Source organism: Equus caballus, chromosome 10 (genome assembly GCF_041296265.1).
Source record: "Equus caballus isolate H_3958 breed thoroughbred chromosome 10, TB-T2T, whole genome shotgun sequence".
NCBI classification, from domain to species: Eukaryota; Metazoa; Chordata; class Mammalia; order Perissodactyla; family Equidae; genus Equus; species Equus caballus.
The window spans coordinates 78,018,438-78,036,109 of NC_091693.1; the positions used below are offsets into that span (position 1 = coordinate 78,018,438).

The 17,672-nt window shown below is 34.6% G+C and overlaps 1 protein-coding gene across 50 annotated transcripts in view; it reads right to left on the reverse strand.

The window, feature by feature from the left end:
- Positions 1 to 17,672, reverse strand: part of TRDN (triadin) — a 392,671-nt gene that overhangs the window by 133,584 nt on the left and 241,415 nt on the right. For 38 of the 50 annotated variants that reach the window (XR_011422188.1, XR_011422177.1, XR_011422182.1 and 35 more), the window contains 5 exons: positions 14,203 to 14,232; positions 13,458 to 13,475; positions 10,253 to 10,285; positions 10,106 to 10,132; positions 7,995 to 8,021 (listed from right to left, as the gene is read on the reverse strand). Coding sequence is in view for 31 of the 50 variants with exons in the window: in XM_070223715.1 (XP_070079816.1) it covers positions 7,995 to 8,021; positions 10,106 to 10,132; positions 10,253 to 10,285; positions 13,458 to 13,475; positions 14,203 to 14,232 (135 nt within the window). In the remaining 19 variants the exon portion in view is untranslated. Of the gene's footprint in view, positions 1 to 6,963; positions 7,705 to 7,994; positions 8,022 to 9,677; positions 9,875 to 10,105; positions 10,133 to 10,252; positions 10,286 to 13,457; positions 13,476 to 14,202; positions 14,233 to 17,672 lie in introns of those variants that run through there. The other 12 variants (XM_070223734.1, XM_070223732.1, XM_070223728.1 and 9 more) reach the window with 3 other exon arrangements.

Here is a 17,672-nt window from a genome sequence, read left to right on the forward strand (position 1 = left end):
CTACTCAGGTAAGGGAAACAAAAGAAAGAATAAACAAATGGGACTACATCAGACTAAAAGCTTCTGCATCGCAAAGGAAACCATCAACAAACTGAAAAGACAACCCACCAACTGGGAGAAAATATTTGCAAATCATATATCAGATAAGTGGTTAATTTCCAAAATAAATAAAGAACTCGTATAACTTAACAAGAAAAAAATGAACAACCTGATCCAAAAATGGGCAGAGGATATGAACAGACATTTTCCCAAAGAAGATATACAGATGACCAACAGGCATATGAAAAGATGTTCAACATCACTAATTATTAGGGAAACGCAAATCAAAACCACAGAAATATCACCTCATGCCCGTAAGAATGGCTACAATTAACAAGACAAGAAACACCAAATGTTGGAGAGGATGTAAAGAAAGGAGAACCCTCACACACTGCTGGTGGGAATGCAAACTGGTGTAGCCACTATGGAAAACAGTACGGAGATTTCTCAAAAAAATTAAAAATAGAAATACCATAAGATCCAGCTATCCCACTAGTGGATATTTATCCAAAGAACGTGAAATCAATAACTCAAAAAAGATTTATGCACCTTTATTTTCATTACAGCATTTAACATTTTTGCAGATTGTTACCATCCTCTCCACTACTACTACTGTGAGATTGCATCAACAACCACTCTCAACCATAGCTGCACATTAGAATAAGCTGGGGAGGTTTTATGTGTCTATGAGTTCAGATGTAGTAGATCTGGGGAGGACTCTAGAATTTTGAGAGCTTTGAGATTCTGAGTTAATGAGATAAGGCCTAGGTATCTGTATATTTATAAGCTTCCCAAGATATTCTAATATTTAACCAGGATTGGGAGTCACTTATAAACACAGTCCATGCAACTACACGATCTCTCATTTCTCTGACCTCCTCACTTCCAAAAACTAGAGACTCCACTTCTCTGATCACTACCACCAACATACTTTTGGACTTTTCTTTTGCTGCAAAAATTTTGCACCAAAAAATCCTAATCTCTAGTACCATTTCTTCCCTTTATAGCTCACCTACTCCCGAACCTTCTCTAAATAGTATCTGACTCCACCAATACTTTCATTCCTTTGTTCTTACCACTTTCTTAATGCTCCAGATCTTTCTCACTTTTCCTTTTGCCAAGCTTATATTTAAATGAGCTGTGGTTAAATCACTCTCTTATTGTCTGTTTTCATAGTCAACTGCTGTAATAGTTTCCTAGGGCTGCATTTAAGCTGTTGGGTGTCTAAAAAACATGAGAAATTTATTCTTTCACAGTACTGGAGGCTGGAAGCCCAAGATTAGGGTGTTGTCAGGGCCTTCTGAGGCTCACTCTGAAGACTCTTGGGAAGAATCCTTCTTTGACTTTTCCTAGCTTCTGGCGATTCCTGGCGATCCTTGGCATTCCTTGGCTTATAGCTTATCACTCCAATTTCCCCTTTTATGCTCGTGTGGCTGTCTTTCCTCTGTATGTGTCTTTGTGTTTCCAAATCTCTCTCTTTGTATAAGGGCACAGTTATCGGCTTCAGGGCCCACTCTAATCCAGGACGACTTCCTTTTAACTTGGTTACATCTGTAAAGACCCTATTTTTAAATAAGCTCACATTCACAGCTACTGAGTTAGGACTTCAACATATCTTTTGGGGGGACACAATTCAACCCACTACACCCCCAAAACACCAAGCCTACTTTTTGCCTGCCACTTGAGCAGCCAGCCAAACTAGAGGAAGGCCCCCACTCTGCTGCAGATCTCACTTGAAATGTCTAATCACAATATTTAAAAGAGTGGTCAGCACTGACCAGCAAGACTACCACAGACCTAGTGAAGTTGCATTCTCATTCTCCTAGATAACTGGTTCATGCATTCTCTTCACTTCTCAAACTTCCAGTATTATGCAAGGTAGAGGCAAGCTGCTGTTGAGAAGTTCATAGAGAAAACAGAAGCAGACCACACTACCTAATCTTTTCACCACCTCACCAGCACATACCTACACCATTTGTCTTCTCTCCAGTTCCAAAAGATGACCAGTCCCTGCTCCTATATAATATCAATCCATCCATTTTTGCCCTGCAGCCCATCTCCTTTGCCTAGCCAAGACTTTTGTTCTTCAATTATTGCTTCTATGTGCCACCTCATCAGTTTCCATTTCACTGATGCTTTCATATCAGCTCAGAAATGTAATATGTCACTCTTTATAACCACAGACAACCACATTCTTCACTTCGCTATGCTCCTCACCCCAACCACCTCATCTCTCTGTGGTCCATGACAGCATCCAGAGAGCTGCTGCACTCAATGTCACCGCTTCTGTCTTCCTATTCTCTATTTTTTTATTTGTTTAATTATGAAATATATAACACAAATGAAAAGTATAAAGGCAAATAGGATATATGCACATTTTAATTAATGGAAATTAAAAAATGCATGTCTTTCTAACACGTGCAAGCGTAAGAAATAAAATATCATCAAAGGCTTTGAAATCTCTTACTTATCCTACTACCATTGAATGCCTCTTCCGTCATCTCAGAATTATCATTGTTCCTAAATTTTGTATTAATCATTTCCTTATTTTTCTATACAGTTCTTTTATCACATGTATTTATCTCTAGACAAAGGCAAGACTATATAGATTGAATTATATTGTTTAGTAAGATAACTTTATATAAATTAAATTATACTGTTTAATTCTTATGATTTGCTTCTTTCAAAACATCGTGTTGAGATGCAATGTTAAAACAACTAAAGACAGAGGCCACTAGACTAAGGTAGCTCTAGTGCCTTTGTTAGCTTATGTAAACAAACCAAAGACAAAGTCAACTAGATTTTTCTGGAATCTGAAAAAATGAAACTCAGGAACCATAATGCTTGGGGCTGGCCCAGAGGCGCAGTGGTTAAGTTCGCACGTTCCGCTTCTCGGCAGCACAGGGTTCGCCGGTTTGGATCCCGGGTGCGGACATGGTACCGCTTGGCAAGCCATGCTGTAGTAGGCGTCCCACATATAAAGTAGAGGAAGATGGGCATGGATGTTAGCTCAGGGCCAGGCTTCCTCAGCAAAAAAAAAAGAGGAGAACTGGCAGTAGTTAGCTCAGGGCTAATCTTCCTCAACAATAAATAAATAAATAAAAGAAAAAGAACGATAATGCCCAAATAGTTAAATTTACCCAAATAAGGCAAACATTTAAGTTATAGTAAATAAAATTATTTATCTGCTTTGCTTCTGCCTCTTCTCTATAAAAACTTCTTCCCTAGCCTCAGCCTATGCAGCACCCCTAACCATTTTTTGATTTTGGCACTGCCTGATTCAAATCATTACTTAAATAAACTTAGTTTAACTTTTTACAGAAGCTATGTTGATGTGAGTAGCTGGAAGTGAAATTACTGGATCACAGCATTTGCTCACGTTTAAATTTTCCAGATGAAAGCTACATTTTTTGCCCCCAAATTTTACATTCACACCAATAATACGTAGAGTTTCTATTGCTTCATATGGTCACCATCACCAGCACGACGATTTTCTCTCATTTTTGGTCAATCTGGTATGTGTAAAATAGTACCTTGTTGTGGTTTTAAGTAAAATTTTATTATAACTAAGAGGTTGAACATCTTCTGATATGTTTATAGGCCATTTGTGTTTTGCTTTGTTTTGTTTTTGGTGCTTACTTATATGTTTTACCCATTTTTTTCTGCCCATTGTTCCATCAAGTTCTTTATCTTACTGTTTTTTATTTTTGGAGTTATTTATTTTTTGCAACTAGTCTCTTATTACTTATAAGTACTACAAATGCCTTTTCCAAGTTTGTAGCTTGTCTTTTATCTCTCTGTATGGTGGCTGGTAGTTAACTAAAGTTCATAATTTTAATATAATAAAACGTATCACACTTTTTATTGATGGCTTGAATTTGCATATATGGTTTTTTAAATTTTCCCATACTTCAAGAAGATATATAAATATATCTTCTTATACTTTTTTTTAACTCAGTGGCTTGATTCATCGTTACCATTTAAGTCTTTGAACCATCTGGAATTGACATTTTGGAATTTTATGAAGTGAGGGTAATTTCCGGTTTTTTTGTAATGAATACAAATTACATCAGCAACATTTAAAAATAATCTATCTCTTCTCTAACTGTCTGAAATGGCTGCTCTTTCTTATATCAGATATTTGCTCAAGTGGAATCTGTTTTAGGTCTCTTGTTTCTTGTCCTATTGGAAAACTCATTTAGATCAGCATCAATACCATGCTACCCTTTAAAACACAGTATCAGGAGACTGTTTTACTAATAGGACTCGAGTCACATAGTACTGGTCTCAATAGTCATTCTTCACAGCGCTACTGTGCTATGTTCATCATTATGCTTTCCTAATACTAAAATTTATTCCTGATTTCCCATTTGAAATCCTCTTCTTGTCCTTCCTACTTCCTCATGTCTAAATCGAACTCAGATTCTACTTCTGCTAGTAATCATCTATCTAGTTTAGATCTCTTTGAACCAAACTTGATGAACATTCCTGAGCTCTGAACCGTGGCATTCTCCAATTTCAGACCAACACCCAGGACACCAACCTTGGCTTTACAAATAGGACTAAACAAAAAGCACATGTTGCTCTACCACAAAAGTCAGTCCAAGATCTCTCACGTTCTAGTTTCCCTGGTACGTAAGCCTCCCTAAACCATTATCCTGACACTGTATCAGTACAATTTTGAGTTCATTCAGTCAGCATCATCTGTGATTTGGGTAGTGCTCTTATAATTTATTACCCAAACTGAGTAAGTGAAAGAAGAAGCTAGTAATAAGTATTCTGGAGTAATATAAATATGGATATGAAGATTGTCCTAAACGACTGAGATACATGGTCATACATGTCATGCAATCTGTGGTCTAGACACACCCCATTGACATCAGATCTATTGGTTCAGGCCCATAAATCTTTTTTCCTAGTAATTTCCATTACAGAGTATTTAAATTGAGTCCAAAAAAAAAAAAAAAAAAAAAAAAACCATGCCACTTTTCTAACTAATATGAATTGTCCTCAAATATTCTTCTAATATTATATAACTGAATAAATTCAAAGGGACTTTATTTTTAAAATTCTGCATACTGGCTTCTCCTGAATGATCCTGACCTGTATTTGTAAATCAAGTGATAGATATCTGACTCGCACATTTAGGTATTGAAATGTGGTTAAGGTGATAAACACAGTCAGGTTTGGTGGCTAAGAGTAACACAAAATCTAGTCCAGTGCTAAAATCAAGGGATGAAAAATGCCTGAATACTGCTATTTTATAAACATTTAGACCCACAATTAAAGATGACTAGACTCTGGCCCTGCCTTGGTCTGGTGCCTTTTTTGCTCAAAATTCAAACTGGCCGCAGGCTGGTTAAACATGCAGATGAAATACATGATCAGAGCCCCCAGGTCCTTGATATGAGGAACGAAGTGACGTACAGCAGTGCTTCCCAGGGTCTTGAGGAGCACTGGTCCTTGAAGTATTTGAAAACTGAGCGGCGATGTTGTCAAATATATTTGCTAAGCATTGTCTGCTACATTCCTTCTTGAAGATTCACCAAGGAGAGTGTTAAAGATCTGAAATCCCTTAGAGTCTAAAAATCTACCTGTTTGGCCCTCTTCCTGTAGGGAAATGACCAATCCTACTGTCAACCTTCATGTCACTATCCAATGTGTGGGGATGCAGGTGCAGTGAACTGCAGGGAGGGAATTGGGGGTGTTGAGGCATTTTTGTTTGCACTATGATAAAGGAATCTCTGTTGACTTGCAGAAAGTGCAAATCTAGGTTTGGCATCGGTGCTTGGTCCAAGGCACTCTTCCTCCATCCACATAACCCCTGACGCATAACTTTAGACTTGGAGGCATTAAGCGCCCCTCTGTAATGCTACATCATTGAACCAGAAAAGGTTCACTATTCAAGTTGACGGTACCATGAGAACCTCCACTCTGGAATGATACAGCTTCCAAGCTTGTCTGAGTCCTCTAGTATTTTTTCCGCAGTCATTCTGGTTTCCTCAGAACCTAGAGGAAACATTTCCACACCACAAATTCAATTCTCATGCTAGTTATTTCCTTTAATTGAGTGCTAATGACAAATTAACTTTTGCTTTTTCCATGGACTTGCCCTAACCCTGTCAATCTCAACTGTTCTTTTTAATTCAATGCTATGGAGTTGTATCACACAAATATTTCATTTATGCTAATTTAACTATACATCTCACTCTCTCATTTCCTCTCATAATTTAAGATAATGTAAAATCTTATCCTGAATGTTCAGGCTGTATACACAAAACAATGTGCACCATACTATATGAATAATTTAGGGAATTTTCAAGAGTATTTGTAATGATATGCAATTTTCACCTTAGGCATTATCTCTACAAATAACCCATTGTATATAGCAGCTATGTAAAAATTCTCCTGTAGTATGGTTTCAAGACCAAAAAAACAGTTCTTAGTTGGTGAAATGGATGGTCACACTGTTAGCAGAGAATTTAAACAATTTATGAATTATCTCTAATTAATTTCTGTATTTCAGGACAATGCCCATGTCAAGTCCAAATCTCTCAACCACGGAGAGTCTTGAATATTAATTCTTTTGAAACTTTTATATTGGATCTAAGATGATCTGGCAATGTAATTTGCTAATTTCCTGCAAAAGATGCTGATCTCTTCTAAACTTGATTGGATAGTGTGTTTCACAGATAGCAGAACTTACAGGGTTTTTTTTTTTTTTTTACTTCAAATGAATATTTTTATCTATATGTCACATTTTTCTAGGAATAAAACGTTCATTTTCAGAGTAATCTTCAATCTAAAGTTCTCTACCAGTGCTCCAAAATTATCAGTTTTGTTTTGTACATTTTCTTGATTGTGCATTTCTACAGACTAAGTAGTAGCATACTAAAGACTCCATAAAACAGAGTTCCAATCAGCTTTACATTCAACTAGGAATTTTAATGGAAATATAAATGAAATTTTAGATTTATGTTAAACCTCTCTTTCAAAGTCTACATCTATGTGAATATTTCCAAGTGTAATTTTTTTTTTGAAAAGACATTCCCATCAAGCTACTCAATATTATATTTTCCAGTTTTTCTCTGATATAACCAGCAATGATACACTCTGTCTCAAAAACCCAGCACTAAATAAAACATGAATCTGTTTTATGTATTAGTACCGTCTTTAATACTCATGCAGCTCTAACCCAAAAGAAACATATAAACATATTTCATTGTACATAGAACTGAGGTTTAACCATAAATCCTATATACAAAGCTTAGAGAAGCTAAAAGCATATTTTTCTAAAATCAAATACAGGCAATATTGCCCAAATAATTTTTATTAATGGCAATCTGCTAGGTGCTTCATCGAATTGAGAAATATAAATAAAGAAATCAGATTTCTCCCTAAGCATACTGTCAAAGCTACCATTAATGCAAATGCTGTGGTATATTGGAGTATCAGTCAATATTTCATAATCTGAGGATATAAACCTTAAAAGAAAATTATGACATTACAAGAGCAGTAGTTAATAAAATTGTTGGGAGCTTCATTTCATTAAAGACACAGTGACTTTCACTGGTAGACAAATTATGTTGCCTACTATTTGATCAATCAATCAATAGGAAAATTAAGTCTGATGGGTGTAAGAAACTGAGGAGATCACTTGTCATTCTGCAAAATGGAAAACAAAAATATAAACAACTCAAAAAGGGGTTAGGGTCTGGACAAATTAACATTTACAAATGAAAGCTCTATAGATAAATTTTAATAAGAATGAATTCACAGAAAAGACAAGGATGAGTGATTATACATATTATTTCAACACAACAAATAATCATAGAAAGAAACATTTGGTAAGCCAGCCTCAAAAATTAGCATTAGCTTTGTCCATAGCAAAAAACTGAAGTGAGTAAGCTGCTGAAAAACACTCATTCATTTTTTTAAAATTTTATTTAACATACTTGCTTTTACTTGTTTTTCACTTGGAGCTGTTAAGGACAAGAAATAATAAAGTCTAAGTTAATTACATCGACTTGTTTCTCTCTAAAACCATTTTGAGGTCATTTTGTTTAAAAGACTGTGTTATAACCTTGAAGACTAAAGGAAAAATAGATGTGAGAAAGCGAGAATACAAGTCATTTTCTTTGCTATGCTTTAAATACGTGCCATGAACCATAGATTTTTTCTGTTTGATATTTCTATAATTTCTACTGACACAGAATGCTTATTCACAACTCAATCTTTTTATTTTCTGTTTTAAATTATCTAAGAATCTGATCCAATGCATTTTCCTTAAAGACTATAAAGTGGTATGAAAAGAATGAAGTGAATTGATAAATTATCCAATGATTTCAATTTTAAAAGTACAGCTAATTACTGCTAATTTGCTACACTATAATCATACCCTGAAATGAACAGATAATGATTTCAAGCAATTTAAATTATTGTATTTTGTCAGGTTCAATATTAGACAACGTTTAGCTATTAAAACTTAAAACGGATTTCACCAATAGTCATTCTGTATGTCTCTCCATGTTTATATGTTGCTATGGTGTGTGCTCATTTTAGCTGTCTGCATATGTGCATACATGAGAATAGTGTTATAGCCCACTGTGGGAACGTTACCCCTGAACAAAGAGTCTGTCCTCTGTAAGGTGGACAAAAACATTCCCTCCAAAAGATAAGTAATATCAATGTGAATGTGAATGGTGAAATGGATAATTATTTCATCTTGTAAATTATTTGAAAGTCATTCATGTTTAAAAATTTTTTTAAATGAGATTATTCTACCTTGATGTTTCTCCTTTCACCCAATAAACTGTTATCAAGTGCCCACTGTATGCCTGGGCATTATAACAGGCACTGTGGGGATCAAGAAATAAAAATTATGTTTATCCTCTAATTTCTAACTATTTAAATTGGAAAAATATATAAAAGTACATTAAGTGCTATTATAAAGGATAGAAAATGATGCTATGGGAACTAGTTGGAGAAAGAGCTAAATAGATTTGAGTTGTCTGAGGAAGGTTTACAAATTTTGAAAAAGAATAAGAAATGTGGCTTCGAACCTGTGGTCTGCTGTGGTCTATGGCAGGAGTGGGAGCAGAGTTGAGCTATATTTGCATGGTTATTAACATGACATTGAGTAAATCCTATTTCCATTTAAATACGATAAACTGGGAAGAGCGGCTAACGGACATTAAATGAAGCTATGACCGCCTACACACATATACATACAGACACACGCACAAAAAGTGAGTGAAGTACCTTGAGTAAAAGTTTGGCAGGAAAAATCAACAGAAGATATTTTTAAATGAGGCCAATAAAAACAAGTTTCAGAAACTTGCATTTATTTTCATTTGAAACAACTCATAGGGCAGGGTAAATGCTAGAAACATTTAAGAAAACCATTTGGTATCTATACCAACTTCATTTTTGGTTGGTTTGTTTGGATGTTTGCTTTTCTGGTTGTCTGATTCTCAGTTCAGTTTTTTCCCAGTATAATGTAAATATATTGAGGACAAAATCTGCTTCTACTCTCATTGCAACTCCCCTGAGTACTCAAGAAATGCAACATTAGGAATATGGAGAGAATATTTGCCCCAATTGAATATTCCACTTTTTAAAAGCAAAGCAATATCAGATGAATTTACAGAGTGTGTTTCCTTCTTGTTTTGTCTTTATTTTTTAATTTTTTTTACACTAAATGTGAAACAGTCCTTCTCAAACATTGCAGAGATGAATCCACGGGGGATTTTAGGCAGTTGCGGGTTCTGGTTCCGTAGGTTTGAGGTGGGACCAGAGATTCTGCATTCTCACCACCTCTCAGGTGATCTTGATGCTGCTGGTTCACAGAACACACATTGAGTAGCAAAAGTGTTATATCTCATTTGGCTTCCATTTTCTAAAACTGCGTTGGTGTCAACTCTATGTCAAGAACTTGGAAAAAAGACTGTGAGATGGAAGGACTTCCTGCCCTTTTCTGTCATGGCTCTTTGCCTGTCTGAGGCAGCAGCATTAATAAGCTTTGGATGTCAGGTAGAAAGAACCAAGCAACATCTGTCTGACTCACCTGAATATTCCTTCTTTGGTGACTTTGCTGTATCAAACAAAGAAAGAAACAACTTAATATTCTCTGCCTTTATTGCAAGTCAGCATTCAATTGCAAATTTAATAACATTGTGAAATTAACAGGAGAGAGGGATTTAAAAACAGTTACCTGGTTCCACATGTTTTTCTTTCTTTTCCTGTTCTGAAACATATTGTTATTGTTATTATTATTATCAATATCATTATTATTCCAATTTTGTATGTCATAAGTTAATTTTTTTAACACAAAGAAACATGTACATGCTAATGCTGATTGCAGCAACTAATAGCAACTGCTATGAAAAGATTTAGACTATATACTTAAAACAAGTTTTTCCTTCTATTTCCCCTCATAGAGTTTCCTCACACAATAGCCTGAAAATATACTAAATATAAGAGGAATTAAAATTTTTCATGGATAATAAACCAGAAAAATAAAATAGAGTCTATAAAGGATGGAAAAATTTAAATTTACTGTCACATTAGGTCAACATGAAAACATAAAAACAAGCACAAAGAATAATGATTACAGCTTTTCAAAATAATTCTCAGATGAAGATGGACAGATTTCATATGGACTTCCTCTTCCAAGCTGAAATCTTCATCTTATACTGAAGAGATATTTGTTTAGCTAAGAGAAAGGATTTTTGCTGAAGCAGATTTAAGACACTAAAACAGACTAAGAATTTTCAGGGGGAAGCAAAACACACTTCCCTTGTTTTTAGGACAAATGCTCCTTAAAGAGTCCTTTTTAGATAATGCTTCTTTTTAAGAACTCACTTTTGTCAATATGGTATGAGACAAAGCAATATTCTGCCCTAAAGATTAGGTTGACATTTATATTATAATAAGCACTAATTTTACATGAAGTGCAAGTACTAATTTTATGTGAAGTGCTATTATCTACATTCCTATTCTTATTTATTTTGCCTTGACAAGCTTGTCAAATTAATTTAAAAGAAGATTTTCAAGAAATTCTTTGACATAGAGACATTATTATTCAATTTTTTAAAGAAAAGAATAGCAAGATTTCTTCAAGTTTCGTGTAAGGAATATATTTTGAAGACTAGAAGATGTTTATGCTGAAAGAATTCTAAGAACTATATTTTAGAAAGAGCGTCACTGAATCTTCTGTGGTCATTTCATCAATCTCTCAAATGTACAATTTTGTTTATCAGCCTTGTAGTTAGGAAGGTATAAGGAGAAATCTATCCACTCCCGACACTGCATACAGGCCATAAAACAAATAACACAAATGGCTTGACCAAGTGTTACAAGTGAAAAATGAGAAGCTTAGGTGAGTTAACTAAACTAAACACAATAAGCACATTACCAAAAGTTGTCTGGAAAACGCAGAGCAGTTAAATGTATTATAAAATTTGGATTAAATTAAATTAAACTGAAGTGCCAATTATAAAATATTTCTAAGAAATTTGTAAAGTGAAGACAGTCAAAAAAAAAATACTGGAAGTAGATTTGGGTATGCATCAAAACCAAACACCAGCTATACGTGAGATTTCAAAGTTAAAATAAGGGCTTTCAATCACATCAGAAGCAATCATATAAGCAGAAAAATACCTGTGTTACTTTGGAACAAAATGCAAGAAAAGGCTGTCAAGAGCATTCCTTATATGGGATAATTCAGGAAATAATTATGAATTACTCTTAATAAATATAAAGAAATTTATCTCTTATATTCTACAGGACTGCCAAATCATGCCCACGATTGATTATTTTGTCATCATTTTTTCACCTTTTATTTTGAAAAAATTATAATCACAAGAATTTGCAAAAATATGTACAAGAAAGTCTGATATTCTCTTCACCTGGTTTCTCCTACCATGACTTATTTTTCATCTAAAAAAAGAACAACCTCTTAAGTTGTGGTAACTAGAAAATCAGAAGCAAAATAAGAATGTAGGGTTGGAGATGTATAATTGAATGAAGTAATCTTAAAGACAAAAAAACTAAGTCAAACAAATTCAAAGATGCAATAATAACAGTAAAAACAAGTCTAGACAATAAATCAGAGAAAGTAAGTTAATCTGAAAAGAATTAATAATTGCTTTGAAGAAAATACTTTTTCTTCTCCCTGTTACTGCTCAAGTCACAATGCACAGATCTTCCCGACAAGAAGAGCAGTTGAGATGTAAGAGAACATCTGAGAAGCCATGTCTATTTATCAAATACATCCATGCCCTGAAGATTGCCAAGGAGCCACAGTGTGTCTACAGGAACTTTTAAATCACATAGACTGTAGTAACGTGAGGGCCTTACGGTTACACATATATATTATTTAACACTATTTTTCAAATCTCCAGTTGTCCTCCCTTTTCCTGCTGGTGCGATGGTTTATAGAGTGGTTTCTGTATCAGAGTGTCCATGCTCATCAGCGGTTGTGCACACTCATAAATCTAGGACTGAAGGAACTCATACTTCTTTCTCTATGGATAGATTGCTCCTCCTGGTTGACTTGTACTATAATTTCATGATTTTCTTCACAGGGCATTTTAAAGCATTTTTATGACATAGAACGTCTCAGTGTCCTAATCTTTTGCAGGACCAAAGCATACACAATATTTTTAAAAATTGGTGTATATATTAAAGCAGACGTTTTTTAATAGTACTACGATCTTTAAAAGCTCTACATTCCTGGAAATGTGATTTTTTTAAATGACTAAGTAGGCTTAAGTTCCTTCTTTGTTTTCATTTGTTCAGCATATCCTATTTTCTTCAGAGGAGAGTATATATTTGCAAAAGACACAACCTCAAGGCAAACAGCTTTAATACTGTGTGTTAAAGCGACAGTGAATGATGTCTGAGATACAGATCCCAAGCAATGCCATTACCCAGAGCTCATAGTGCTCATGGGGGAGAATCATGTCATGGACAAAATGTCATATATCCTAGGAACACGCCAAAATATTTATGGATTACAAGAAGAAAGATAAGCAGAAAAAGGTGATAAACTAGCCTACAAAAGAATTTCTATTCAATCTTTTCTAAGGACTGAGAACTAACTAGATTACAGGGACTAAATGTGGATTAATGGTATAATGATATGCAGTTGTATTTTTGGTTATGAAGCTGCTGATAATATTGTTAGATGATTGCATGAATTTTTAAAAGGAAACTAAGAATGATTGCCATGCATTTTAGTCCACTCCGACCCCCAGGTTGTATATTCTTTCATTCTGACAAAAAAACAACAGAGTTCACATGCATAAAACGTAGAAAAGAGAGATTCACGACTGCAAGTCTCAGTGTACCAGCACGCCAATAATAGTAAAGAGAAAAAACATATACACAAATATACTTTTCATGCATTTTCTTACTTTTTCCCTTGGGTTGTTCTGTTGAAAGAAATAAACAGAAAACAATTGTTCTTAAAGCCTTTATAGATAAAATTTACTACCTCAACATATTGATTAGACTGTAACTTTTCTAACCCTCCTCATTCTCTCCCCTTAAATTTCACAGTGAATGGTGCTCTGAGGTATTATCGATTATGATAGATGTTTCCATAATTTGAATGTAAAACATTGTTTGACAAGGAATTAGCCTAGACTATACTGTTTAACTATTTTTAGTGATTTATACCCTGCAGTCTTTTTAAACACAAGCTAACACATCAACATATTGTACACATAAATGCACATGAGCAAATACAGAAGAAACAGATTTACTTTCTAGATGAGTTATGATTCATATTCAAGACTTAAAGGAAAGATTCAGTTCCTAATTGATGCTGGTGTATCCAAGAGTAATTGAATTTGTGCTTTCTAGTAAAATAAATGCTTGATACTGAATATTGTTCAATGTCTTATCAAACAAACATTTCTTTGAAAACAATTACTATGAAAGGTAAGTGTACACAGTATTATTTTTTATTACTGCCAAATATTTCTATAGTAGTATTGCTAGAAAAGATTCAACTTTCTCTCATTCCCTCTTTCTTCCTCTCTCTCTGTCTCTCCTCTATGCTATGTATAGTTTTTTCTCTTATGTTAATCATTTAACAAAGAATGCTATTTTGGGGTTCATCAAATAGAAAATGGAAAAAGGAAATATTTCCAATACCTTCTGCAGATGTTTTTGTTTTCTTGGAATCTGAAAACACAAAGATAAATTATTTACAAACAAAGAGGATAAATCAACAACTTCAGCTTACAACAAAATGTCCAAACATTCTGAAATAATTTTCAACAAAAAGGATTGATTATATGATACATTTCTAGAATATGGGCCTTAAAAATAAGTCATCCTATTTTTGAGAGGATGAGTATTAGTGTGAGGGAGGAAGTGAGAACATTTTTTGGAAGCATAAAGAATATGAAAAATAAAAATATGAAAGAAAATATCCACATACAATTTGCGCAGAGATTACATTGTGCCTATTGAAGCTAATGTTCTTTCAATAGAAAGTCAAACTGAGCAAGTATATAGCTTGGTCCATAAAGAAGGTTTGGAGTCAGTGAATTTCCTTTGCACTTTCTGCATTTGTTCAATCTAAAGCAGCTCAGGTGAACTGCATTGCACTCTCTTTGAATAATCACTACATTTCCAGTACAAACATGCAATTATACCTCCTGTAATGGAAAAGAAACAGATTGATGTTGACTCATGAGTTACTGATGACACATCATTATATTTAGTAACTGCTACGTGGTAACGTGTATTCAGTGGTCAACAAACATCTATTTTATTTTTAGGCTTTTGGGTTTTCAGCCTAGATCTGAAAAATTATTATTTTCTGATATTTAGGCCATAAAACTACCAGTTAATATCACTTGAAAATAAAAAAAGAGGTTTTGACCTCATTTATTTGAGGATGAAGGCATTTTAACTTAAATTTTTGCTTAGAATAATTTATTTCTTCTGTGTTTTTTCCTGTACTCCTTCCATAGGTTAATTTTGAAATTCTCTGAATATACCAAAATTAGAATCATAATAATGAACTATGAATTGATCCTGTGAAAGGTAGATAAATTGTTTTCTGGTTGACAATAATCTGGCTTGGAACCTAAAAACAGACAGTCACTAACAATTTTCAAATTAATGGATTCGTGTGCCTTATAGTGATGTGGTAGTGGTAGTGTCATGATTTTGCTTCCACAAAGAAATAATGGACCTAAAATGTTTGAAGATGACAACGAGTGGGAGTCTATTCACAAAAAGTAGTCAGATGACCAACTAAGCTGTATTATGAAAAAATGATAACTAATGACAGGAACAGGGTGGTGGAAGTAAGAACCCACTTCCATAGACGTATAAGCTAAAAACACGTTATAGGAAAGCAACTTGGGAAAGAATCTAGAAAGTCATAAAAATGAGCATGATTTTGATGTAGTAAATCCACTTCTAGATATCTGAAGAGAAGAATGTGAAATTATTATAAAAATATATGTAGGAGGGGCTGGCCCCGTGGCCGAGTGGTTAAGTCTGTGCGCTCCGCTGCAGGCGGCCCAGTGTTTCGTTGGTTCGAATCCTGGGCACGGACATGGCACTGCTCATCAAACCACGCTGAGGCAGCGTCCCACATGCTACAACTGGAAGGGCCCACAACGAAGAATGTACAACTATGTGCTGGGGGGCTTTGGGGAGAAAAAGGAAAAAATAAAAAAATCTTTAAAAAAAAAAATTTAAAAAAAAATATATGTAGGAAAATGCTTTTTTCATGACGTTTACACATCTTAATAATGGGAATATTGCACAGGACTCTCTGAATGGTAGGGGAACTATTTAATAACTCATAGGATATCCACATAATAAAAAAATACACAATCTTTTTTCTTTTAAAGATTGGCACCTGAGCTAACAACTGTTGCCAATCTTTTTTTTTTTTTTTCCTGCTTTATCTCCCCAACCCCCCGCCCCCCCCCCCCCCATACATAGCTGTATGTCTTAGTTGCAGGTCCTTCTAGTTGTGGGATGTGGGACGCCGCCTCAAGGTAGCCTTAGCCTGACAAGCGGTTCCATGTCCGCGCCCGGGATCTGAACCCTGGGCTGCCGCAGCGGAGCACGCGAACTTAACCACTCGGCCACGGAGCCGGCCCCACAGTCATTATGTAATGTTTTTGCAATCCTTTCTTTCTGAATTTCTGATTTTTCCATAATAAGCATATCTTTCATGTATAAGGGAAAAACAAACCATTGTAAAAAAATAATATGTCCTTGGAACACATTTATTTATTCAGTAAACATTTATTAAACACTATTGTGTCCTGCACAGCATAGTATAAAGAATTTTAGACTAGGTTTTTCTTAATACCCACACCCCTGCCCCCCCAAAACAATCATTTTCTTGCTATTCAGTTTCTCGTCAGGAAATACAACTGAGTAGGCTAAATTTGCTATCTAAAACATATATGTTTTTCAAGAAATTTCTCATTCATTTCCTTCAGGAGTAATTATTCTAATCAGGTAAGCAAGTAATTCAAATATATAGAAAACATTATATAAAACAATTTTATATAAAACCATGATAAATATCATCTCACATATACCAAACTATATATTAATAATATGCAGAGGCTGCTTCTACTTGAAAACATGGATTCTTACTGTACAGCAGCTGAAAGTATGAAGTAGATAGTTCAATGGCCATCGTGAGTTATCAACTAGTTTGCCTTCAGTATAATGGAATAAGATTTCTGCCTGCCCAGGAGGTCATGTGATCCTTACTGAGCAATCTTAAGCCCAGAATACAGCCAATATAGAAAACACAGGAAGATTATGAGAAGAACATGGTCATTCAGAAATGCAATTGAAGATAAAGCTTTTGGAAGAAAGGTGGAACAGACAGAGGATAAAATGTAGCAGATTAGGACAAGATTATTTGCAAGCCTCTATTCTCCAACTAAATGCTCACATGAGGTCGTCATGGAAAACTAAACACAGTGTATATATCTGTGGAATATCTGTTGTTTTTAATATGCTTTCCTTCTCCCTAGTAATAAGCATCGATAACACAATGTATTAGGTATTAATTGTACTGAAATGAAAGAATAAAAAGCAATATGAAGCCCAGAATCAGATAAATTATACCACTTACTGAAATAAAATAAAATATTTCATGAGGTAGAAATGTTAAAAATAACAAACTGTGATCTAACCAAGTATGCCTTTAAAAGTTTCAATATATTTGCTATAGCAACTGGCAGCTATACTGAAATTTACTTAAAATGTCATAAATTGTGTCTTTGGGTTAGGAGTCAACAGAGCAGCAGACTTACACAAGGAAAGTATCTGAGCAGTCAAAAAATATAATCCTTGGACTTGAATGATCACATACTGACCGTGAAAAGCTATTAGAACCAGCTGTTAATACTCATGCTATTAAACTTCATTATGCCTTCTCAGCACTCTGCTGAAATGGCTCAAAACCATTATAAAAGCTTACTTGGTGAATATACTTCCCTCAAGACCATCTGCCCAATAATCTGAACAACAGTCTTTTATTAAGAGCATTAAAGCCCACAGCAGCTGTGATTTAAAAGCAATGATGTGTTTGCAATCTGTTCAATTCATCACTCACTCATCTTTAGCAA